At 42.0% G+C, this 26,183-nt stretch overlaps 1 protein-coding gene and 1 long non-coding RNA gene across 3 annotated transcripts in view; one reads left to right on the forward strand and one right to left on the reverse strand.

The window, feature by feature from the left end:
• The window catches only part of LOC125916530 (uncharacterized), a 62,715-nt gene that overhangs the window by 11,876 nt on the left and 24,656 nt on the right, over window positions 1-26,183 (forward strand). The window contains exon 3 of one of the 2 annotated variants that reach the window (XR_007455953.1): window positions 11,622-11,732. The exons of the other annotated variant lie outside the window; for it this stretch is intronic. This is a non-coding gene — a long non-coding RNA (uncharacterized LOC125916530). Of the gene's footprint in view, window positions 1-11,621; window positions 11,733-26,183 lie in introns of those variants that run through there. 2 annotated transcript variants of the gene reach the window in all.
• CHST4 (carbohydrate sulfotransferase 4) lies at window positions 9,033-20,424 on the reverse strand. Its single transcript, XM_049622778.1, has 2 exons — window positions 20,216-20,424; window positions 9,033-11,392 (listed from the first exon to the last, which is right to left on the reverse strand). The coding sequence occupies exon 2, from the start codon at window positions 11,375-11,377 to the stop codon at window positions 10,241-10,243; it is 1,137 nt and encodes a 378-aa protein (XP_049478735.1). The 5' UTR covers window positions 11,378-11,392; window positions 20,216-20,424; the 3' UTR covers window positions 9,033-10,240.

Below are 26,183 nucleotides of genomic sequence, written 5' to 3' on the forward strand. Positions count from 1 at the left end.
GCAAGTAGGGGAGAGGGGCAGACAGAGAGAGAGAATCTTAAGCAGGCTTCACACTTAGTGGTGTGCTCAATCCCAAGACTCTGAGATCATGACCTGAGATGAAATCAAGAGTTGGATGCCCAATCAACTGAGCCACCCAGACACCCCAGAATTTTCTGTATGTAAGATCATGCCATCTGAAAATAGAGATAATTTTACTTCTTTCTTTTCAATCTGGATGGCTTTTATGTCTTGTCCAGTTGCCCTTCATAGCACCTCCAATACGTTATGGATAAAAAAGGTGAGAAGGACATTTTTGTCTAGTTCCTGATTTGTTCTTTTACCATTAAGTATGATGTTATCTGTGAGGTCTTTTTCTTAATGTTTATTTATTTTTGAGGGACAGAGACAGAGAGGGAACAGGAGAGGGGCAGAGAGAGAGGGAAGCAAAGAATCAGAAGCAAGTTCCAGACTCTGAGCTGTCAGCACAAAGCCTGATGCGGGGCTCGAACTCACTAGCTGTGCGATCATGACCTGAGCTGAAGTCAGATGCTTAACTGACTGAGCCACCCAGGTGCCCCATCTGTGAGTTTTTGATAGATGCCCTTTTTTTCAGTTTGAGGAAGCTCCCTTCTACTCTTAGTTTATTGAGTATTTTTAATCATTAAATGCTTTTGGATTTTGTCAAGTGCTTTTTTTCTTGCATCTATTGAGATAATCAAATGATTTTTGTTTCTATTCTATTTATATGGTGTATTACATTACTTGATTTTCTTTTTTAAACTTTTTTTAATGTTTATTTTTATTTTTGAGAGAGAGAGGGAGACAGAGAGTGAGTGGGGGAGGAGCAGAGAGAGAGGGAGACACACAATCCAAAATAGGCTCCAGGCTCTGAGCTGTCATGTCAGCATAGAGCCTGATGCAGGGCTCTAACCCATGAATCATGAGATCATGACCTGAGCTGAAGTTGGACACTCATCTGACTGAGCCATTTGGGTGCCCCCATTACCTGATTTTCTGATGTAAAGTCAAGCTTAAACTGCCCAGCTAGCTCAGTTGGTAGAGTATGAGACTCTTAAAGTGAAGCTTATATTCGTGGGATAATTCCCACTTAATCATGGTGTATAATCCTTCTTACATGTTGTGGAGGTTCAGTTGATACTAGTATTTATTGAGGATTTGCATCTATATAAGAGATATTGGTAAGTAGGGGTTTTTGTAACATGTTTTTCTGGGTTTCGTCTCAGAATAATAGTGGCCTTATACAACAAGTTGGCAGGTATTTCCTCCTTTATTTTGGAAGAGTTCAAGAGGATTCAAATTAATTCTTTAAATGTTTGCTGGAATCTATCAGTAAAGCCATTTGGGTTTGGGATTTTCTTTGTGGGAAGTTTCAAATTACTGATTCAATCTCTTGTTATAGGTCTTTCAGAGTTTTTATTTCTTTTTGAGTTAGTTTTGGTAGTTTGTGTCTTTCTAGGACTTTGTTCATTTTGTCTGTTATCTAATTTGTTGGCATATGGTTGTTCATAGCACTCCTTTATAATCTTTTTTATTTTTATAAAGTCAGTAGTAATATCTCCACTTTCATTTTTGATTTTAGTAATGTTAGTCTTCTTTTATAATTATTCCACCTAGCTAAAGGTTTATAAAATTTTCTGCTTGGGGGAGCCTGGGTGGCTCAGTCGGTTGAGCATCTGACTTCAGCTCAGGTCATTATCTCGCAGTTCATGAGTTCAAGCCCTGCGTCGGGCTCTGTGCAGACAGCTCAGAGCCTGGAGCCTGCTTTGGATTCTGTGTCTCCCTCTCTCTCTGCCCCTTCCCTGCTTGTGCTCTATCTCTCTCTGTCTCTCAAAAATGAATAAATGTTAAAAAAAAATTAAAAAAGTAAAAAAATTTCTGCTTGGATATTTGGCTGAAAGCCAGTTGGAAAGCAATCAGTAAGCAAGATTTTGCCAAATGCTTCCAGGTGGCACTTGATTAGATAATATGCTACACCCTGTGAACACATGCAACTCTTTAGAAACCAGCATAATTTGAAGCTCCTCTTGCTACAGTAATATTAGAAGTCAATTTAATTTCTTTCTCCTTTTTAAAAATTTTTTTGACATTTATTCATTTTTTGAGAGACAGAGAGACACAGAGTGCAAGCAGGGTTGGGGCATAGAGAGAGGGAGATGCAGAATCTGAAGCAGGCTCCGGGCTCTGAGCTGTCAGCACAGAGCCTGACATGGGGCTTGAACTCATGAACCTTGAGATCATGACCTGAGCCAAAGTTGGAGGCATAACCGACTGAGCCACCCAGTAGCCCCAGAGAAGTCAATTTAATTTCTGAATATCTGCTTTATCCCCCACGTCCTATCTGCCACTCCACTTGACCCAGCACTTCTGAGCTGTTGGCCTTGAGATTCAACTTCCCTTATTTCTTTCAAACAGGAAACTTTTAAATGTTGGTGCTTTCTTATCTGAATCTCTAAACATGTCACTATATATCTCAGAATAGAAGGTTCTGTGACCAGCTTTTTTTTCTAAGTATTACATAGAAAATGAGTCCTTTACATATAATACAGATAAGCTCACTTATTAAACATTTAATGAGAGCCTACCATGGGCCAGGAACTGTGTGACACATTGATTATAACACAATAAACAAGATAGTTTCCACCTTCAGAGAGCTCCAAGAACACATAAATTGGATGGTTTTATTATATTGTAATAAATTCTGTTAGTAGAAAGCTTGTACAAGTGGCACTCAACAGAGGCCTAAGGGTCAAGCTGGGAAAAACTCCCAGAGGAAACGTTTTAGTTGAGAAGGAATTAAAAAAAAAAAAATGAGCCAGAGAAGCTGGAGGTGGGAGAGAATAGCACACTCTAGGTGGGAGAAATAGCATAATCTAAGATCTAGACATATATGTGGCACACTGGTAGAACTACAAATTGGAGATGGCAGGAAAGCACAGTCAAGAGGGAATGGCAAGAGAGGAATGCAAGAACCAGATCACAAAAGGCTATCCAAACTATATTAAAAATTTGGACTTTCTGAATTTTCAATACAGTGTAGATTGTATTTTTTTTAATTTTTTAAAACATTTTTATTTAACTTTTAGAGACAGAGACAAAGCGTGAACAGATGAGGGGCAGAGAGAGAGAGGGAGACACACAATCCAAAGCAGGTTCCAGGCTCTGAGCTGTCAGCACAGACCCTGACACAGGGCTTGCACCCATCAACTGTGAGATCGTGATCTGAGCCAAAGTCGGATGCCCAACCGACTGAGCCACCCAGGCACCCCTGGATTGTATTGGAAGTGGGAAGCTTGGAGGCAGGAAGACCAGTCACTGGTTCAGGAAGGAGACAGTGGTGGCATGAACAAAACAGGGGATGATTGGAGGAATAAGGAAAGAGAAATTAAAGAACTTAAGAAATGTTGATGGGGTAGAATCAACAGTTGTTGGGGATCGATTAGTGGAAGAGCCAAGAGCAAAGTCCAGTTTTATGATTTGGCAACAGGCTGAAAAGTGGGGATTGATTGGTGGAAGAAGTCAAGGCAAACTACAGTTTTTGATTTGTCAACAGGCTGAAAAGGTGGGGAAAAGACCCTGGAGGGATGAAGATCTTTGGTGTGGTCTAGGGTTGAGGAGGGGAAAATCGTGAAAGCGATGTTTAGACATGTTTCAGTCTGAGGTATCTTTTGAGATGTTTAAGGGACCTGGATAGGTGACTGGATTTACAAATCTGGAGCTCAGAGAAAATATACATCAAATATACATATTTGTGGATCATCTATATGTAGGTGGTTTTTAAGAACCAATGGGCATGGATGAGATAGTCTAGAGAGAAAGCATAGAGTGGGAAAAGAAGAGGAGCTATGCTGTGCCTTAAGTAACTCCAACATTGAATAGTTAGGTAGAAGAGAATAATTCTACAAAAAATTGAGAAGTGGCCAGGGAAAGAGGAGGGAAACTAGGATACAGTGTCTCAAGAACGAGGAAGTTCTCCATCAAATTTGTTGCTGAAATGAGAATTGGAAATGTCCATTGAATAAAAGAGTAACACAGAACTTAAATTTTATTGTTAACTAGAGCAGTTTAGAGAAGGGGGCAAATCCCAGATTGAAGTGGGTGGAGGAGGAAGTAGAAGGTGAGAAAAACAAAGCCCATGAATATAGACCATTCTTTAGAGCAGTTTGGCTGTGCAGTGAGGAGGGAGAGGCTAATACCTGACTTCCAATGGTGTGACTAAGGATTTTTTGACTTTATAATGGTGCTAAAACAGTATGCATTTAGTGGAAACCAAACATCAGTTTGAATTTTTATCTTATCCCAGGCTAATAATATGTGGTCCAGTTCTGTCATGATGCTGGATAGGGGCAGTGAGCCACAGCTCCTGGTCAGCCACACCATCACAAGGGTAAAAAACTGATACACTTACAACCATCTCTACCCATACAATCACTGTGTTTCTTGCTTTCAATACAATATTCAATGAATTACATGAGATATTTAGCACTTTATTACAATATAGGTTTTGTGGGAGATAATTTTTGCCCAGCTGTAGGTTAATGTAAGTGTTCTGAGATTATTTAAGATAGGCTGGGCCAAGCTATGGTGTTCAGTTCATTAAGGGTATTAAATGCATTTTTGACTTCCAGTATTTTTGACCTGGGGTGGATTTAACCCCATTTTAAGTGGAAGATCTGTAGTTGGATAATGATATGGGAACAAGGGAGAGTTTTTTCAAGATGGGAGTATACTGAGTAAGTAAAAGCCAAAGAGAAGGATTCAATCAAAGAGAAGTTTAGAGAGAGTGAATACTAAAAGTATACAGTTCTTGAAAAGGTAAGGGGATAGAATCCAAAGCTCTGATAGTGGGGAGGCTGGCCACTAGGAGGCTGACTCAACAGGAGACAGAACAACCTCTATCTGGTAACACAATAGAAGAAGGAAGACAGAAGGGGCGTCTGGGTGGCTCAGTCAGTTAAGCATCCGACTCTTGGTTTCGACTCAGGTCATGTTCCTGTGGCTTCATGGGTCCAAGCCCTATGTCAGGCTCTGCAGTGGCTGTGCAAAACCTGCTTGGGATTGTCTCTCTCCCTCTCTCTTCTCTGCCCCTCTCCCATTCATGCTCGCTCTCTCTCTCTCTCTCTCTCTCAAAAAAAAAAAAAAAAAAACAAAACTTTAAAGAAGGAAGACAGAATGTTATGGGAACCTTAGATGTTTGTAGTGAAGATATGAGAAGTCCATTATCAGATGGCTTTTCTTTTCTCTGGGAAGAAGGGGAAGATATGAAGCCAGAAGACGATGGGGGAAAGTTCTTGTACTGAGGGGGAAAGGGTTGCAGGTGAGTGTTGAAGTGATCATAAATTGATGTGGGCAAACATAAAACCCCAGTGAATTAACTGCCCTCATGTGATGTCCTCTATTTAGCACTTGCCCACTGGGGGTTGGGAGGAAGCAAAGAGAACCCAGCATGTTGGGGCTCTCCAGGGTTGGGATTGCTGAAGACAACTCAGTATTTTTCAGACTGGCCTTTCTTGAAACAGTCTCCTGACAGATGTTAAGAGGTATATCGAGGGAAAAAACTTCCTTGTTCAAAGAAGTTTGGGAGAATCACTATCTACTCTTTTTTATTCTTAATATGCCCATGAACATATTTGAAGTTCTGAGGGTCTTGCATTTAAAAATCTGGTTAAATTTCATATTGCCAACTTTTTCAAGCTTATTTGCTTCTAGAATGCTCTGTGTGTGTGTGTATCTCTTAAGGTCTCGTAGTTTGGTTTATGATGGATCAGGTAATCAGGAGTCCCCTCTGTTCACCTTACCCTACCTGAAAGTACAGGAGCCTTTATTCCTTTCATCCAATGTGTTTGTTTACACTATCTGTCGTTAGCCATTTAAGCCTGTTTGATTTGGGTGGAATAATAGCTTACTTCCTTACATACCTCATTCTTTACAAATAGCAACTATATGCCTGTGTTCCACATGTTCTCAATTCTTGTCATAAGCTTAAAAACAAACAATAAACTAGCTTCCTTATTATTCTACCAGGACCATAAGAAACCACCTTGAAATGTGACAAGGCAAACAGGGCCAAGGCCAACCCACACGGTTAGAATGAGTCCTGGTGGGAGGGGGGCAATGAGTTACTTGTATTATTAGTATACTACTACTACTAGACAACATTTTTATATGTCCTGATAGTTTATAAGTTGCTCTCATATGTGTTATTTTGTATAATCACATTTAATTATGGTTGAGCAAGGTATAAGTCTTACTGGTGAGAGCAAGGAACATGGTTTGGGGGGATGACAAATGAGAAGACATGGTGAGGAAAATAGTAGCTGGGAATGGAGCTAAGTGTCAGGAACAGTGGTCTAGATCATGCATTCTCAGTGGAGCTGCCATTGCCACCAATGGGTTAAAAAGTGGTTTGTGGGGGGCAAAATATGTAGGTATTACAGTGATTTGTGACCATTTGGAGGGCCATAAAAACTACATAAAAATATGCAGTAAATTTGTGGTATTGACATTCATGGTAGAGGACGATTGGAACAAAAATGTCTGCCATAGGCTTGCCAACAGTGGGAGGTGATAATGGGGAAAAGGTTGGAGGACCATGGTTTAGCTACCATAGTGCCTGTGGAACTTTTTGACATTCATGAGTGATTCTTCTGTTCCCAGACATTTTAGACAGCTTGTTTGTCAAAGTGCAGTGTCTGCTTCTTGCTTCCTTTGTCCTGCCCATCCTCCTCGAGAACCTAAATGACTATGTTTTGCCTCTTTGAAGTCTTCTCTTCTAGCCACAGCTGACTGAATTAGAGTGGATAGAAGTCAAGACCAGTTAAGGCATAGACTGGTCAGTGCATGACTGGTCTCAGGAAGCCTGCCTGTGCTCCCTTCCTCTTGTCAGACCCCTGTGATGCTGCTCTGTATTTTTATAATGTCTCTTGCACTACTTACTCCCTTTAAGATGATTTGAGTGAGTGCCAGAAGAGCCCTGGTTGTGACATCTGCCCAGTCAGGACGCTTGGCCTAGGGGTGTACTATTTGATCAAGACTGTGACCGAGTGAGGATAGAAGAGAAATCTGTTTGAGTCATTGGCTCTTCATACTGCTTATATTCACCATCTGATGAATGTAGAATAAGGTTTCTCAACACCTGTACTACTGACATTTTGGACCAGAGAATTTTTTGTTGGGGGTGGGAGTGGGGGCTCTCCTGTACACGATAGGATGTTTAGTAGCATCCTGGCCACTCCCCACTAGATGCCAGTAACACCCCACCCCACCGGTTCTGACAACCAAAAATGTCTCTAGAAATCACCCAATGTCCCCTGGGAAACAAAATTGCCTTGGGTTGAAAACAACTGATATATATAAACTAGACTATCAGAGTTATAAATCTAATTGTATCATTATGATCAGAAACGCCATAAAGGGCTCTGGATCTGCTGTTGAGCATCACCTTAATAAGGATGTTACTAGAAATGATGGAAGATAGTCCTTGAGAAGGCTAAAACCAGTGTCGTTATCAAGATATTCACAACTACCCCTTAGTGAGTGCTTGCTTACGTGACAGATGCTTGCTAAGTGTGTTTCATATATTAACTCATCAGCCCTCCCAAGGGTTGCCAGAAGTCACTGCCACCCTTATTACATCTACCCTACAGTTGAGGGAACTGAGGCATGGAGATGTTAATGGTCACCCAGCTGGTAGGGTTACCCAGGCAGCATGGTTCTGGAGCCCATGCACTCATGAGAACATAACGATTCCTTAGGAGAAGGAAAAGCAATCAGCTCTGTACTCCAGCATCCCACAGAAGTGGTTCCTAAGGAAGTTGCTAACTTTAAGACAATTCAGGTGGAGGCTGGACTTTCAAAGGGGAAACCAGAGGTGGTTGAGTCTATTGCTGTCTTCCCCTGCTCCCCGCCAATGATCTTCACTCTGTTTGCACCATAACCTACTGCTCTGGACTTATTTCCAATGCTAGAGAAATTTCACTCTTTCACAGTTTTGGAAGGTTTGTAGAGGCAAGTAGCATTTGCTTGGAAGATCCTAGGCTCTTAAGGAGTGTCTAGAGTGGGTTAGGTTTGGATGTTAGAATAAATTCACTCCATTAGAGCCACATGTCATTGAACTTTGCCAGACCCAGCTGGCAAGGGTAGCTACTCCCATGTCACCAGTGCTACCACAGCCCGAGAGCTCCTCGGCAGAATCAAGTGTGAGAATTCCCATCTGACATCGGGCACACTTTATGGAGTGAGGACCATGTCCAAAGGGGGAGTGGGAAAAAAGGAAAGGTGAAATGATGGTATCTTTCAGATTTGGCCAAGGTGAAATATTAAACAAGTTAGGACTCTGAGATTCCCTGGAGTTCCAGACAGATACAGACCTTTTTCCTATTCCTTCCAACTTGAGGACAGTACAATGTCAAAAGTATGCAACATGGATACTTGGCATATGCTGAAAAGACATCTGTCTTGGAGCAGGAAGGCAAACAGTGCTGCTGCTCCATGCAGGGTGTGGTCTTGCCAGGCTGGCCATGAAAGAATCATCAGGGTTGCTTGATCAACATACAGAAGCCCAGCCTCCACTGTGACAGATTCCAATTCCAGCAGATCTCAGGTGGGGCATAGCAAAATGAATGTCTAACAGTAGATTCTGATGCATAACTAGACTAGGGGGTGCTGCAAAGACTGGGAGAAACAACCTCTGTTATGTGGACAAGTGACCAAGAAGAGGTGAAAAGTGCCAGCTATCCTAGACCTGAGGTCATCTGGCTGAGGATCACATTAAAGAACCCTTTGTTTGGGTGAGCTCAAGCCCCGCTTTGGATGAGCCCCGCTTCCCTCTCTCATTCTCTCTCTCAAAAAATAAAAAGGAAGGAAGGAAGGAAGGAAGGAAGGAAGGAAGGAAGGAAGGAGGGGAGGAGGGGAGGAGGGGAGAAAGGGAGGGAGGAAGGAAGGAAGGAAGGAAGGAAGGAAGAAAGAAAGAAAGAAAGAAAGAAAGAAAGAAAGAAAGAAAGAAAAAGAAAACACTTTGCCCAGACCCTTGAGTGATATATACAATATTATAGCAACTCACACCCTGCACAAGAACGGGAGTCTGGCTTAGTTGCTGATTGTCTACTTTCTACAGATTCTTTTTTTTTTTTTAAGTCTATCTTATTTATTTTGAGAGAGAGTGTGTGTGTGAGAAGAAGGGCAGAGAGAGAGGGAGAGAGAGAATCCGAAACAGGGGAATCTTGACACAGGGCTCGATCGCACAAACCATGAGATCATGACCTGAACTGAAATCAAGAGGTGGACGATCAACTGACTGAGCCACCCAGGTGCCCCAGCAACAACAGATTCGTAAGAACATAATGTGATGGTCAGTATTGATCAGTTTGGACTCAGTTTATCATCTGACACCGAACACTGTCTTAGCATTTTTTTTAATGTGTGGGTAATAGATAATAGAAAAAGTATTTTTAAAAATCTATAAAGATGTTTGTGCTATCAGGTTAGGATTCTATAAGAATTAGTGTTTATTACTAAGTAAGTACAAAGCATAAAAGGGGAAACTCCAACCAGAATCCTATTTGGAATTTTAGTGTTAACAGATGGCGGCTTCACAAGTCAAAATCTTCTAGGTGATAGGAAAACACTGAGGGGAAATGATGTCCACAGGGGGCCCAGCCACACCATGAGTTTAAGAGCTCGCTCTGTTTGCTGTGCAGAGATCTTACTTTGTATTTGTGACAACTGATAGCTGTGATGGCCAGGCTCACCAGTAAGCATCCAACCCTGTTCTCTGTTCCCTTTTTGAATCCACCAGAAGCTCCATGGGCTCAGAGTTCATATCCCTGTGGAATATTCTGGTGGGCTCTTTGGCAGAAGACCCATTTCACTGGTTTTCCTGTCCCACTGGGGACAGAGAAGTTTATGGATTTACTCCACTGATACTGTGTGGTGTCAAATAGGGCCCCAGGCCCCAAAGTCTTTGAGGTATACACAGATAGGAGGGCCAAGAAGAGAAGAAAGGTAATACTTCTTTTTCAGCAGTGTAATGTGCTGCTCATATAGGTTCCTGAATCTCTTCTTGGCATGAGTAGAGACAGAGATCTCCTAGCTTGAACATGTGTGGGCACAACCCATGCTCACATGTACACTGACAGAAATGTAATTAAGGCTCAGAAGACTTCAGTTAACATGGCTGAGGCTGGTGCCAAGTGGGGACACAGTCTCCTCAACCCTCTTGGTAGACTTACTTGGAGGGGGTCTAAGTAGACAGAAGATCCAGTGACAGGTTTCTCTGCTCTTGCTCAGATCTGACAAGGTGGTAGCCCAGCAAAGTCATGGTATCATTGCAGACTTTTTGAAGTCGAGAAACCTTTGCATAAGGCAAGGTCCAGCGCCAGGCCTGAGAGACGTTGAGGGCATTCCTGGCATTAGTGTGGAAGGCATGACTACCCATGCCCTTGCCTCGAGTGCTGTTGTACACCCAGGTCTGGAGCTGGGGCAAGAATTTCAACCCCACAAATTTATACATTTGGTCAGTACGGCCAAGGGGGTCCCGGACCAGGTCCTCATAGCGTATGAGCATGTAGCGTTGCCTCAGAGCTGTGGGCAAGGACTGCACAGCCTTGTAGATCTCCATCTGGCTTTGGCAGATGACCTGCATCACATAGTAGGGCTGGTCCTCCTTCTTGAGTTTCTCCCCCTGCTGCCCCATCACAATGCGGCTGTCAGTCATGAGTTCCTCTGTGGTGTGTTCTCGAGAACGGAACACTGCCCGGGGGTCCCGCACCAGGTGCACGATGTGCAGATTGAGGGAAGGGTCTCTCAGCAGTGGGTAGAGCACTTGCAGATTGAAGAAGCGTACCTCCTTGAGCACCACGTGGCTATAGGAGCGACAGGCCTTCTCTACCACCTCAAAAGGCTGTTTACTGCACAGAAGTTTGCAGTGAGCCTGGGGTATGATCATATCCCGCGAGAACACATTGCAGGCAGGCGGGGAACACAGGGCCCGGCTGCCCTCCCACTGGAAGAGACTGGACTGTCTCCGAGGACCAGGTTTCATGTAGGCATCAAAGACACTCATGTCACACAGAAAAATGGCACGTATCAGATCCCTGGCCGCCATATGCAGCCTCCAGGCAGTGCTCTCTGTGAAGGTCATCCAGATGTGCCAGGCAGGTTCCATCAGGTAGAAGACATCCGGGTGCTGCCCAAAAAGCTGTCCCACAAAAGAGGAGCCAGAGCGCCAGGAAGACAGGACCAGCACATGCATGGGCTTGGGCTCCTCCTTCGTGGACAGGGAGTTGAAGTTGTGGCCATATAGATGGAATAATAGAGCAAAGATGGCCATCTGGGAAACCAGGAACAGCAGTGGCCTCATTTTTTTTGGCAGCATCATGCTGAAGTGGAGGACCTTAAGGAACAAGCAGAAGGGCTGTGTTAGGCTTCTGTTTTGGTGTCTGCCTTCCATCCGCTTTTATTCCCTAACCCCGAGCAAGGAGCAGCTGGAGTGCTGGAAATTTCTGACAACCAACTGCACAGATCCTTCTCTGAATCAATCCCTGTCCCTTGCAGTTAGTGTGTCAGTAAGTTCTATTTATCTTAGGCTCTTTACTTCCTCCCTGCTGGTCTTTCTTTTCCAGTGACCTACCAAAAATGACTGAGCTCAGTCATATTTGATCAACGTAGAGGAACAGCTCCACCCTGGCACCTTGGTGATACGCATGTTTCTACACGGGCCACTTAGGTAAAGCTTAACCATAGTCTGACCCAAGTTTTGGTTAAATGTCCTTCTGAAACTAAGGGAGATCAGCTGACTTATGAAGAATTACCTCACCCACCTCCCCTATCTTGAGGGAGGTTGCCATAGGCCATTTCTCATTACCTTCCTTCATCTCAAGCAAGCACAGGACTTTCAATCCCCTGAACAATATGGTTGCAGGCTATAAAAGTGCTTGGCTTGAGTTTGGAGTTGTCGCCTCAGTGGCAGAGCCAAGTATCCATGGCACCTGTCATCTGGTCCCCTCTGGCTTGGTCTCATCCTGTGGGACTAGGGACATAAGGAAGTGACCCAATGCTGACCTTACCTCTGAATCTATATGTCTTGAAGTGTTGTCTCTTTAATAGCCAACCCTATGGACGTTCTGGCAAGCCAACCTAAGAGCTGTGGCCTGTTAGCCACTGTGCTGCTGCTTGGGGGAATATTTAACTGCTTGACACAACCTAATCAGGGCTGCTCAGTATAGATGGCCAGGTTGTATACTGTACAACCCTAGGGAATGCCATCTCATTAGAACTTTAAAATATTTATTATTTAAAATTATTTAAAAAAAAATCTTTAAAACTCTGAGGGACACCTGGGTGGCTCAGTCAGTTAAGTGTCCTACTCTTGATTTTTGCTCAGGTCATGATCTCATAGTTTGTGGGATTGAGCCCCTTGTTGGGCTCTGCACTTACAACACAGAGCCTGCTTGAGATTCTCTCTCTCTGCCCCTCCCCTGTTCTCTCTCAGCCTCTCAAAATGAATAAGTAAACTTTAAAAAACAATGTTCTGGTAGGTGACAGTAAAGTATCTTAGTCCAACAGAATAAGAATGTCAGGATGATTTTCCAGCTGTTAGATGTTAAATACCTAGAGAAATTAGTTCCATTTAGTAATTCACACTAAGGCTCATATATACTGGTGGCAACCCTCAACTTAATCCCTTTATAATCAAGGCTCACTTTGTATGAAAAGACCATGGGAGTGCCCAGGTGGGTGGCTTAGCTGGTTGAGCACCCAACTCTTGATTTTGGCTCAGGTCATGATCCCAGGGTCATGGGATTGAGCCCCACGTCAGGCTCTGTGCTGAGTGTGGAGCCTACTTAAGATACCTCTGCCCCTCTTGTGTGCACACACTCACTCTCTAAAAAAAAATAAAAATTATATATATATATATAATTTTTTATTTTTATATAACATATACATTTTATAATTTTATATAACATATAACATATATGTTTATATATTTATATGTAACATATAAAATATGTTTATATATTTTATATAACATATATTTTATAATTTTATATATAATAATATATATAACATTATTTTTATATAACATATATATATGTTAGTGTTATGGGTTAAGATGAATCTGGATCATAATTTTGGGTGACTTCCTAGCATAAATAACTATTGAGAGATAGAATAGCTATTTCACATAGTGTAAAATATTAATAGTAGCAAGGTACTGATTTTTGTTTTTTTTAATTTTAATTTTAATTTTTTTAAAGGTTATTTATTAAATTTTGTTTGTTTGTTTAATGTTTATTTTTGAGAGAGAGAGAGAGCAAGTATGAGCAGAGAAGGGGCAGAGAGAGATAGAATCCCAAGCAGGCTCCTCACTGTCAGCACAGAGCCCAACCCAGGGCTTGAGCCCATAAACTGTGAGATAACGACCTGAGCCAAAATCAAGAGTTAGACACCCAACTGACTGAGCTACCCAGGCACCCCAAAGATTATATTTTTAAGTAATCGCTATACCCAATGTGGGACTCGAACTCACAACCCTGAGGTCAAGAGTTGCTTACTCCACAGACTGAGCCAGCCAGGCACCCACAAGGTGCTAATTTACATATCACTACATACCTAAGATATTCTGCCTTCCAGTTTTAACAAAGAAAATGTATCTCTAAACAGTAATTGGAGCTGGATTTAGGGTTTGCTGGTTTCCTGGTGATAGGTCTTATCCCTAATTTTAAAAGTTTTTAATAAGCAATAGTCACATGGTTCAAACTGTTTTAAGAAGTATCATTATCATGGACATTAAATCCACAGACTTAGAATTTAAAAGAAGGCTTCCTACAATTCCGCATGCAGGAAGGCAATAAGGCGGGTGCTTGCCAGCCTGAGCCTGTCCTAGTCCGAGTCTTTAACAGCAAGGGGAAATACTATGACAAGCATCTGTGTCTGTGGATGAAGCCTATAGTCATAAATTAGAAAACAGCTAGAGCTCTTTGTAAACAGGGATAATGACATATCTTGACAACGGGTCACAGTATTTTCCTGGGGGAAAGAACACCTAAGAATTTTACCAGTTGCTGCATCAGTAACCTCTTCTCTGTCACGGATAGGATTTAAAAAAAAAATTTTTTTTTAATGTTTACTTATTTGAGAGAGAGACAGAGACAGAGCGTGAGCCGCGGAGGGGCAGAGAGAGAGGGAGACACAGAATCCCAAGCAGGCATCAGGCTCCAAGTTGTCGGCACAGAGCCCGACACGGGGCTTGAACCCACAAACCATGAGATCATGACCTGAACCGAAGTCGGATACTCAACCGACTGAGCCACCCAGGCACCCCACGACCTGAGATCTTGACCTGACTTAAAATTGACAGTCAGATGCTTAACGGACAGAGCTATCCAGGAGCTTTCTTTTGCAAAAGTTTCAAGTGGCAGCAAAGAAATCTACAATTCTTTCTTTTGAATTCTTAAGATGGTAACTCATTATACTGAGCTGTCAGCACAGAGCCTGACATGGGGCTCAAACTCACAAACTGTGAGATCCTGACCTGAGCTGAAGTCAGACACTCAACTAATGGAGCCACCCAAGCGCCCCTGCTCACAGCTAGGATTAATCTACCAGCTGGTGTTTTGTCATTACTGTACAGTGTAAGTCTACTTCCAATACACGTCCCCTATCTGCCGATTTCCCAACTTGCCCCCAGGTAGCAACTGGGTTCATTTTTTGTCTTTGCACATGTATACATAGTCTTAATTCCCCTCCTCCCCTTTATAACAGAAAAAGTAGCAAGTTATACACACCTTGCTTTAAAAAAATTTTTTTTAACGTTTATTCATTTTTGAGACAGAGAAAAACAGAGCATGAGCAGGGGAGGGGCACAGAGCAAGGGAAAGAGACACAGAATCCAAAGCAGGCTCCAGGCCCTGCCTGAGCTGTCAGCAAAGAGCTGGAAGCTGGGCTCAAATCCACAAACTGTGAAATCATGACCTGAGCCGAAGTCGGATGCTTAACTGACTGAGCTACCCAGGCGCCCCTCCACACCTTGCTTTATAAACTTTATGTTTTGCTGAACTTTCCATGGTAGCACATAAAGCATTTCCTCATTCCTTTCCTACATAGATTTCTGTTATAGGGATGTACCACGATTTATTTAACTAGTTTCCTTGTGGTTAGGCTTTTGGATTGTTTCCAGCTTTTTTTGTCCTTTCAAAAACTTCAGTAGTGACCTTTATGTTCATACATCATTACATGTGTATGTAAGCTAAATCCCCAGAAATGGGATTGTGGAGTCAAAAAATATGGAAGTGTATAGCTTTGATATCTGTCACCCAGATGACCTTCATACTGATCATAAACCATCCTGTATATCCAGAGCTGCAGAGATTCTAGAGGGTAGATTTTAGAGGAGGAATTGGACAGCCACAAATATGACTCTTGAAGTTTATAACTTGCTTCCTGAAGAGATGGAGCGTGCTTTGCCAGCACGTGGGCTTCCCTTGGAAGTCCCCTGAACCTTCTGGGAAGTGCGTATTGACCCAAGCCAAACCTTGTATGGCAGGGGCACAGAAACTCTTCTCTTCCATTCATTACAACAGTGTATTTCCTCCTTGTCTGCCAGGATCCGGTGAAGATCATGTCTCCTTCATGGCCCCAATCACCGTGCTATATGCCAGGGAAATGTCAATCAGCAGTAATTCCTTTATTGGCCCTGAAGGTTATAACAGGACCAGCTAAGATATACGCTTAGGTGTTTTAAACTTGAGCCCAAGAAGAAATGATTAAAAACTAGGCTATTATTAATAATGGCCAAGAATACCCCCATCTACCCCCACCCCCAAAGACTGAGGAAATGACGTTAGCAAGATATCTTCTCCCAGAGGTAATGTAAGTATGAAGGAAGATTGGAAAGAAGATAGGAAACAGCACAGCAAAAGAGACAAAAAGTAGAGAAGGGAAGAATTTGACCCATGCACACTTATAAGGAAACTGATAGAAAGTTATATGGCCTATAGGCCTCTAGGGCCTATAATCAACTCAAGAAAAAGCTAGCACCTCCTAAGCATTAGGGATATAGACTTTTCAAAGTTAATACTCTCTCTCCCCCATGCTGGCTTTGGGCCAACTCAGTATCCTGAGTGGGATCAATGGCCCTGAGTCCTCCTTGCCTGCCAGTAGCTCCTGGCCTCATGCCCATTCTCTCTCAGAGCTGGAGCCAGGGCTTCTAACTCTGTCCCCAGTTGTCCTCAGGCTTTAGTTATCCATGGTTCTCAGGAATTCCCATGGAAACCCTTTGATTCTGTTCTCTCCTTTTTTTTACCATGAGCACTCACCCTGGCCAGAAAGAAAATATGCTTTCATAAAGTGAGTCCCATCTCTTGTCACTGTGTTGGGTCTAGCCAGGACAGCCAGGGAATACTGTAGGCGAAGCTCATTTCTGCAGAGACTGTAATCAGCCATAGAGATGGCTTGAGGGCCTGGGAGAAGTGAGCAGATATGGCTCCATGAAGAAAGGGCAAGTCAGGTTTTTTATGGCAATCTCTAATCTAACCACCGCCTCTCCCCCACTGTCCTGCACCAACCTCTTCTGTAGTCCTTGGAGCTGGTAGGCATTTGTGAGAAGTGTATGGCATGAGATCTCTCCATTCCAGAGACCCTAGTCCACCTTTCCAAGTGTTCTTTCCTGGCTGTTCAGTTTCTCAAATTCCACCCTTGCTGTTGTCAGAATCTGAGGTCTGCTCATCGCTAGCCTGGTCTTTGATGGTAAGTAGCCTCTGTCTTCTGTTTCTATTCTCCATCATCCACTGCTGCCAAAAACTATCATTTTAAAGCACAAATCTATTCACTCCTCTCCTTGAAATCCTTCAATAACTTTCCAGTACATATAGGAATAAATCAAAATCCCCAAGTCTTGTACCCCAGAGTCCTTCATGATCTGATCTCTGACCCCCCGTCAGTCCCCTCCTTTTTGGCACATGAGGCTCCACACTTTACTTTCAGGTCTTTCAAAGTTGTCTTGTTATTTAGAAGCCCTTCTTCCTGAGATTTAGTTGTTCCCCAAACTTTCCAGTACCATCCATCTCTCACTCTAAATAAGTGTAGGTGAATGTCTCTCCCACTGGGCCGCTGTAACTTAAGGGTAAATGGTATGTCTTATCTTATTTACAGGTACATGAAACTTATAACTGCTTAAGGCTCTTTAAACACTTGTTGAATAAATAATAGTTGGATATGGGGTGAGGCATAGTCATTGCTGGAGAGCAGATAACTGAGTGGGATTCACTGAGAGAAAGAAACTTGTGCTTTAAAATGCACAGATGTCTCTTTAGTATCAGTTACTGAAATTTAGGTGAAATACAAAAAATAATAAAGTGTAGGTGATTCCATTGAGTATTGAGCACAGAACCAATACTACCTCAATTACATGGAGCAAGATATTAAAGTTAGAGGCATAGGTTTGATAATATGGTACAGTTAACCTTACTCCAAAAAAAAGTAGTTTCTACACTGAATGTGTTTTAATGAAAACTAGAAAAAAATTATAAACATTAGTTTTTTTTTAATTTTTTAAAATTTATTCAGAGAAAGACAGATACCATATGTTTTCACTCTTATGTGGATCCTGAGAAACTTAACAGAAACCCATGGGGGAGGGGAAGGAAAAAAAAAAAAGAGGTTAGAGTGGCAGAGAGCCAAAGCATAAGAAGAGACTCTTAAAAACTGAGAACAAACTGAGGGTTGACGGGAGGTGGGAGGGAGGGGAGGCTGGGTGATGGGTATTGAGGAGGGTACCTTTTGGGATGAGCACTGGGCATTGTATGGAAACCAATTTGACAATAAATTTCATATATTGAAAAAAAATAAAAAATAAAAGTTTATTTATTTTTGAGAGAGAGTCAGAGCATGAGTGGGGGAGGGGCAGAGAGAGAGAGGGAGACACTTGGTGCTGACAGTTCAGAGCCCAACGTGGGGCTCGAACTCATGAACCAAATCACGAGATCATCACAAGATCATGACGTGAGGGAAAGTCAGACACCCAACTGATGGAGCCACCCAGGTGCCCCTCATGAACATTATTTTTAAAAAATATTTATTAATAAGGAATAAAACCTGGGGTGCCTGGGTGGCTAAGCCTCCAACTTTGGCTCAGATCATGACCTCACAGTTCATGTGTTTGAGCCCCACATCAGGCTCCCTGCTGTCAGCACCGGGCCTGCTCAAATTTACCAAAAATAAATGAACATTAATGGGGCACCTGGGTGGCTCAGTCAGTTAAGCATCCGACTTCCGCTCAGGTTGTGATCTCACAATCCGTGGGTTCAAGCCCTGCATCGGGCTCTGTGCTGACAGCTCAGAGCCTGGAACCTGCTTTGGATTCTGTGTCTCCCTCTTTCTCTGCCCCTCCCCTGCTCACACTGTCTTTCTCTGTCTCAAAAATAAATAAACATTAAAAAAAAAAAAAAAGAAATGAACATTAAAAAAATTTAAAAAAATTTTTTTAATGTTTTATTTTATTTTTGATAGACAGAGAGAGAGAGAGAGAGAGAGAGAGAGAGAGAGAGAGTGCAAGGATGGGAGGGGCAGAGAGAGAGAGGGAGACACAGAATCCGAAGCAGACTCCAGGCTCTGAGCTGTCAGCACAGAGCCTGATGCAGGGCTTGAACCTACAAACAGTGAAATCATGACCTGAGCAGAATTGGATGCTCAATCAACTGAGCCACCCAGCTGCGCCCACAAAAAAAATTTTTTAAAGAAGAAATAAAAACTATATTGGAGGGCATGAGACTACTCAGACTACTTCTCTTGTCTAACTAGCTCAGGCAAAGAAGAAAAAAAGGAGAAAACCCTCATCACATCCTACCATCACTGTCCCCCAAGAAGGAGCACCCACGTCAGGCTCAGGGGCCATGAGGCGCCAGGGTGGATGACCTCAGCCTGATTCCAGAGGGCCGAATAGTGGATGACCCCCAAATGGGTACTGTGTAGCCTTTTAAAAACAAAATGAAGAATTCTGAGGAAAAAATTAACAGACGGCAATTTAAGAGCCCTGGATTCCACCCATTGGCACATTCCTAATTTAGATTCCCCTGTGAGATTGTGCTCCCATAACCCGAAGTTAGAGATGGCATAAAATATTTTCACAAACCGAGAGATGAGAGCTGGCTTGGGGAAAGTGGCATCCACACATATAGCCATAAACCCAGGAAAACCATGGAGGTAAGCACCTAGGCGAAGGTGACCTTATAATAACAAACACTAACCAGACTAAAGTACAAAGAGGTCTGGACCCCAGTTCCTCACCATTGCTGTGACTCCAGTGCCAACAGTAGTGTCCGGACATAGTAGGCACTCAAGAAACATCTACTGAGTGATGACTGAATGACGAACATTTGTAGAGTAGTTTTTCCTGTTTGAGATGCCCTAATTGATCCGGGTAAGGAAGATGGGGCAAGATATTTTTATTTGGCACATATAAATGTGTTTCAATTCCAACTAGAAGTTCTAGACTTGTCTGAGTCCAAACAAGACACAAGTCTCTTCTACTCTGGCTGATGTGCTGGCTTCATAACTTAATCTTATTAACTTAATCCTATTTTACATCTGAATAGTAGCACTCCACAACTTTGAAACCCCATTTGTCAACAATCCAGCTAGACATACAGGACAGTGATAAGCCACACACCTATTTTTCAGAATAAGTAAGCTGAACTTTAATTGATTGACTCAATGCTGGAAATAGCTCTACCTGAATCAGACCCCAGGTCTTTTGAGTCTCAGGTCTGAGAGCTTTCAATTATCACATCACACCTCACTTGAGCTAGAGAAAATCTACAGCTCTCTGAACCTCCTGCCTGCCACGCTCCAGCACCTGATCAGAGAAGCCACAGGAAGTATAGAAACTTGAGCTCAGAAGCCAGGATCTGAACAAGTTAGATGCATTAGGGGACCATCTACAAAACATGTATCAGGACAGCCCTACTGGCATTCTAGGCTTTTCCAGATCCTTTCAGGAATGGAGCTGCGTGGGGTTGAGGAAGGTGCTGGCAAGCAGCTTGTGCTTTTTTGAGATTTTCCAGGTGATTCTGATTTAGCCTCCCTCCACAACCCCCGCTTCTCCCATTGCCATTAAAATCCCCAGCAAAGCTGTTGGAGGTTTTCTGATACTCCGCTCCAGGAGCCCCAGGACAGTGGCTCTGCTGTGGAGGTGATACAGAGAAAACTCTCTTCTTACCTTGATAATAGCTTAGGCTTCTCCACTGCTTTAGAGAGGCTCACTCCTAGCCAAGTCGTACTTTTCTCTTCTGACTCACCAATTCCCCTATCGGCTTCCTCTTCCTACTTGCATTTTGCATAACCGTCCCTACTCAGAACAAATTCCACTGCCCTCTCCCTTCTGCCAAAATAGTGACCCACCTTCCAAGACGGTGTTGAGAAAGCACTCACTCCTGGGTAGCCTTGATATTTAGCAGCTTTAACCCTGAGAAGACTCAAGGGCTGGGAGATTCTGCTCGAGGTTTGCCGGGAGAAGCCAAGGAGGAAGCGTTCTCCTCAGGGCTGGGAGCCGGAAAGTAGGGTCCTTGAAGGCAGCTGCAAAGGTTAACTCCCTTAGGGCAAAGTAGAAAAAGAAGAGCGAACCCTGGAGACCTGAGAGATGAGGTCGATAGGGGAATCAGACACAATTACTAACCCACAAGATCTTAAACCTTACTCTTATACCTTAATCTCATCTCTGTTGCAAAAAAAAAAAAGAAAAGAAAAAAGAAAAAAAAGAGAAAACTTGAATGCTATTTCTGGATTGTACCTGCCTGCTCACTCCACTGGATTTAGGGAGATAACATTTTTGCAGCCTCTGTGTCATGTTCAACATCTTCATTGCTTCTTACAGGAGATTATAATTAGATAATTACCTAGATGTCATAACTAAAAGTATGGGAGAACATAGATGTATTGGCATTTAGTTGGGGTACAGGAAAAATATTACCCCCTCAAGACAAAAAGAAACAAGTTATTAAAAATTATAGCTTCTTGATAGCTGTGTGTCCTTGGGCAAATCACACAACTACTCTGAACCATTTTACATGATTTTTGTGAGTGTAAACAATAGATGAGAAAACTCAAGTAAATGTAAACCATGGCCAAAATGCCACTGAAATGCATTCAGACATCTGGCTAAGTCCTTCCACCCCTCTGAGCCCTAGAATATCAGTGTCAAATATGTATCTACTTTATTGAATTCTTGTGAATGTTAGGGTAGGATTAATGCCTGCAACACCCCTAATACAATGTTATGACAATGATGAGTTAAAAAGTGGTAGTTAATCCCAATACCTCTTTCTTCTTGCTCAGTTTCTGGCTCATTTTCTAGACTTTGAAAGAACAGGCAGGGAGTTATAGGAGTTCTAGGATAATCTAAGAAATATCTTTGCTGATTTCCATTGACTGAGCTACCCAAGGCCTCGTCATTGACACAGATGACCAACCTGTAGTAGTAGGATTTTAATTGTGTGACTCTCCGTCTCTCCCAATTTCTCCCTGGAAAGGAGAAGAGAAATTTTTCTTTCTCAAAGTGATTCCATGCTGAGATGTAAATTGAAGAGCCAGAACTGAGCGGTTGGTGGTTTTGCTTTTTATTCTTTTTTTTTTTTTTTAATGTTTATTTATTTTTGAGAGAGAGGGAGAGACACAGTGTGAGCGGGGGAGGGGCAGAGAGAAAGGGAGACAGAATCTGAAGCAGGTTCCAGGCTCTGTCAGCACAGAGCCAGAGGCGGGGCTCACACCCATGAACCATTAGATCAAGACCTGAGGGGGAAGTCAGATGCTTAACGTATTGAGTGACCCGGTCGCCCCTATTCTTATTATAAAAGTAGTACTGTTCATTATTAAAAATTTGAAAAATACAAAATCTCTAAGGAAAACAATATAGATCCCTTTACATTTTGCTGCCCAGAGAAAACCACTGTTGATCTTTTCTCCCCCATGAATGCAGAAATCTCTATAATTGAGATCACATTGGAAAGTATAGTTTTGTGCTTGTTTTCCCTTTTCTTTATTGAAAAACATTTTATATTATTAAATTATAATAAGGGCATGACGGTACAATTTAAGAAGTAATATAAATAGGAACTACCACTTCAAAACAAAACAAAACCAGGACCTTGTCAGAGCTGTTTCAGTGTCCCCCGCCTCCCATAGTCTCACCCCACCCTAGTTACTCAGAGGTGATCACTGCCATGGTAAGTGGTTCCTTGCTTTTCCTTGTACTTTATCATCTTAAACAAGACAATTATAATTTCTCTGTTTTGACCTTTATGTAAATAGAATCAGTTTTGAACTTTGCTGTTTTCATTTCATATTATCCTTGTAAAATTCATCACGTTGTTTCATAGAGTTACAGTTTAAAAATTTGTTTTTATTATCCTTGTAACATTCTGTGTGTGAATATACCATTATTTGTCCATGGTCTTGTTAATGGACATCTGAAATGTTTGTAGTTTGGAGCTATGACTGTATATTCTTTTTTTTTTTTCTTCATTAAAGATCAATATATTTGATAAACTTCTTGCAAGGTTGACAAAGAAGAGATAAAACACAAATTACTAATAGCAAAAATTTAACAGGGAACTTGATTATAGATCCTGAAGACATTAAAAGGGTAAAGAGAATACTGTGAAAAACTCTTCACACATATATTTGACAACTTACATAAAATGGACTATTCTCTAAAAAGCATAAGGTACTACAATTCATCCAGCATAAGTTAGATAATTTGAATCATCCTGTAACTGTTACGGAAATAGAATTTCTTCTTCTTCTTCTTCTTCTTCTTTTTTTTTTTTTTTTTTTTGGTATTACAAAATGTTAATTAATTAATTAATTTTTTTTTTAAATTTTTTTTTTCAACGTTTTTTATTTATTTTTGGGACAGAGAGAGACAGAGCATGAACGGGGGAGGGGCAGAGAGAGAGGGAGACACAGAATCGGAAACAGGCTCCAAGCTCCGAGCCATCAGCCCAGAGCCTGACGCGGGGCTCGAACTCACGGACGGCGAGATCGTGACCTGGCTGAAGTCGGACGCTTAACCGACTGCGCCACCCAGGCGCCCCTAATTAATTAATTTTTAAAATTTTATTTAAAAATTTTTTTTAATTTACATCCAAATTAGTTAGCATGTAGTGCAACAGTGGTTTCAGGAGTAGATTCCTTAGTGCCCCTTACCCATTTAGCCCATCCCCCCTTCCCACAACCCCTCCAGTAACCCTCAGTTTGTTCTCCATATTTATGAGTCTTCTGTTTTGTCCCCCTCCCTGTTTTTATATTATTTTTGTATCCCTTCCCTTAATGTTCATCTGTTTTGTCTCTTAAAGTCCTCATATGAGTGAAGTCATATGATTTTTGTCTTTCTCTGACTAATTTCACTTAGCATAATACCCTCCAGTTCCACCCACGTAGTTGCAAATGGCAAGATTTCATTCTTTTTGATTGCCGAGTAATACTCCATTGTATATATATATACCACATATATTATCCATTTGTCCATCGATGGACATCTGGGCTCTTTCCATACTTTGGCTGTTGTTGATAGTGCTGCTATAAACATGGGGGTGCATGTGTCCCTTCGAAACAGCACACCTGTATCCCTTGGATAAGTGCCTAGTAGTGCAATTGCTGGGTCGTAGGGTAGTTCTATTTTTAGTTTTTTGAGGAACCTCCATACTGTTTTCCAGAGTGGCTGCACCAGCTTGCATTCCCATATAACTGAATATTCTCAACATGCCTCCTGGCATGCATTTACACAAGTGTCTCTAGGGGATGCTGGGACAGAGGGGTGTTTGGCTCAGATTTTTCTGCCTCATACAATGTAATAATCATTTATGCATGTAAACAAATATTAATGGGAGACATTACTTTGAAATGATTTGTCAAAGCCAATGTTCCAGTGCTCTGTCAGGCATTTAGATTGTTCCCAGTTTCCCTATTACATATAACACTGTGATGGATACGATGACCTTAACAATTAATGAAACACCTGGCATAATTCTCAGTACAAGTAGCTGCCCCACCTCTTTCCTTACATGTAATACCACAGATCTTAGCCTCTTTAGTTTGTGACTCATAAATCAGGAAGAATTTTTGGAAAGTCTCGGCTGGGAGCAGCCATTAAGAAATAGGTATTCACAGGGCGTCTGCTTGGCTCAGTTAGTTAAGCGTCTTACTCCATCCGGATCAACTCATGATCTCAAGTTTGTGAGTTCGAGCCCCGTGTCGGGCTTTCTGCTGTCAGTACAGAGCCCATTTTGGATCCTTTGTGCCCTTCTGCCTCTGCCCCTCCCGCACTTGTTTTCTTTCTCTCTCTCTCTCTCAAAAAAAAAAAAAAAAAAAAAGAAGAAGAAGAAGAAAAGAAAAGAAAAGAAAAGAAAAGAAGAAAAATAGGTGTTCACAGTAATAAAAAACCCAGGGTATCCAAAACCCAAAACAGAGGGCATTCCCAGTAAGGAATTAGGAAACGTGAAGACTATGAAAGAGACTACAAGCTCCTGCTTGTTCAGGGCTGGCTACAAGCTAAACCCTGCACTTCATGCTTATTTGGATCATAATATTGTTGTCTTTGCTGTGGCCTTGGGAGATAAGTTCCGTATTTTCCAGATGACAGAATAGAGGCATGGAGAAGCTAAACAGTGTATCCACAATTGCATGGTTTGTAGGGGAAAAGTCTACATCTCAGCTCTGGTCTGATATCAAAGTCCAGGCTTACTCATCAGGCAATGCTGCCTCTATGAATGATCATGGACAGGACTATTGAGTCTATTCTCTTTTGCTGTGCTCCTAAGAGTAGTTCACAGTTCATTCAGGGCAGAACTCTTTCTATAGTTATAGGAATAGAAATTTAATCTTCATAAAGAGGAAAGAACTGCCCAAATTCCCTACATCACCATGTAATCCTCAGTCCTTGAAGACCTTGTGGGGGATTCTACTAGCCTCATGTAAAAGGGAAAAAGAGAGAAACTAGGTCTTTGTCAATGATGAACCCTGATAATTTTAATCCAGCCTTTTCTGCTGTTCTTTTCATGCTTTTCTGAAGCCTTCCCAAATATAATGAGGGCATTCAATAATTCATATCACCCACCATCTTTTTCTTGATAGGAATTTGTGCTGGTAGAATGCCAACCAGCTAAAGAAAAGCCTCCTTTGGTTACTAGCATCTGGTGGTAGTCAGCATGTTCAGATATGTGTCTTCTAAGAGTCTACAGTGTTCCACAGCACCAAAAGAAATTTGAATGTGGGTATCTGATATCCAAGCCTTCTTACAGAACTTTTATAGAGAAAAACACCATTTTTGTAAGTCAGCACCATCCATAGAACTTTCTGTGACAAAGAAATGTTATATGTGTGCACTAACACAGCAGCCACTACCACATGAGACCACGGAACACTTGAAATGTGGCAAATGGACCATATTAGAAAATTCAGTTAAAGTTGTATGGATTCACTCTCTTTCTTTTTGAGTGTCAGAAAATCTGATGAAAGATAAATACCATCTGTCTAGAAAAATGTACATTTGATCATCATACAAACACAAAATTATATCAACTTGCAATATCCAATTACCTTAAGAATCCTGGCAAGAGGTTGTGTGTACTTTAGGTGTTTCTCAAAGCATGATTTCAAGAGAGTTGTCTCCCAGGGCCCTCTGTTCAGCAGAGCTTTGTGTCCATCCATCCCTCTATCCCTTGGACTTTTGCCATCTTTATAGTCTGGGGACCCACTCAAATGGTAAAGAGTTAGCCACTGAGCCAGAGTCTGATTTTCTCAGAAGTCAGGAAGAATCTTTCCACTGGTTATACTATTCATCCCTATCTTTACCCAGACCATCACTCCCCGTGTACTAGGATTGGAGTTTCTTCACTGCTGTACTTGGCTACATGTCTTTCCTGTTCACTGTCATGTTAAAAGAATAGCAGGCTTTCCTTGAGTGCATTTTCACACGAGGGCTCCAGAATTCTGTGCTTTTTCTCAGTATGCCTCAGTCTGCAATATGAATGTCAAGACCTGAAACTTGAGTGACATTATACTCCCTGCATTGGTCATCAGCCCTATGTTACTTACCAAAGCCTAGCGTCAGGACTGGTGAGGGTATTGGCTGGATTTAGAGAATAGATTCTGGAGGACTAGAACTTTCTGCTGGTTAAACATCTGCAGGC

The sequence above is a fragment of the Panthera uncia genome (genome assembly GCF_023721935.1).
Source record: "Panthera uncia isolate 11264 chromosome E2 unlocalized genomic scaffold, Puncia_PCG_1.0 HiC_scaffold_20, whole genome shotgun sequence".
In the NCBI taxonomy this organism is placed as follows: Eukaryota; Metazoa; Chordata; class Mammalia; order Carnivora; family Felidae; genus Panthera; species Panthera uncia.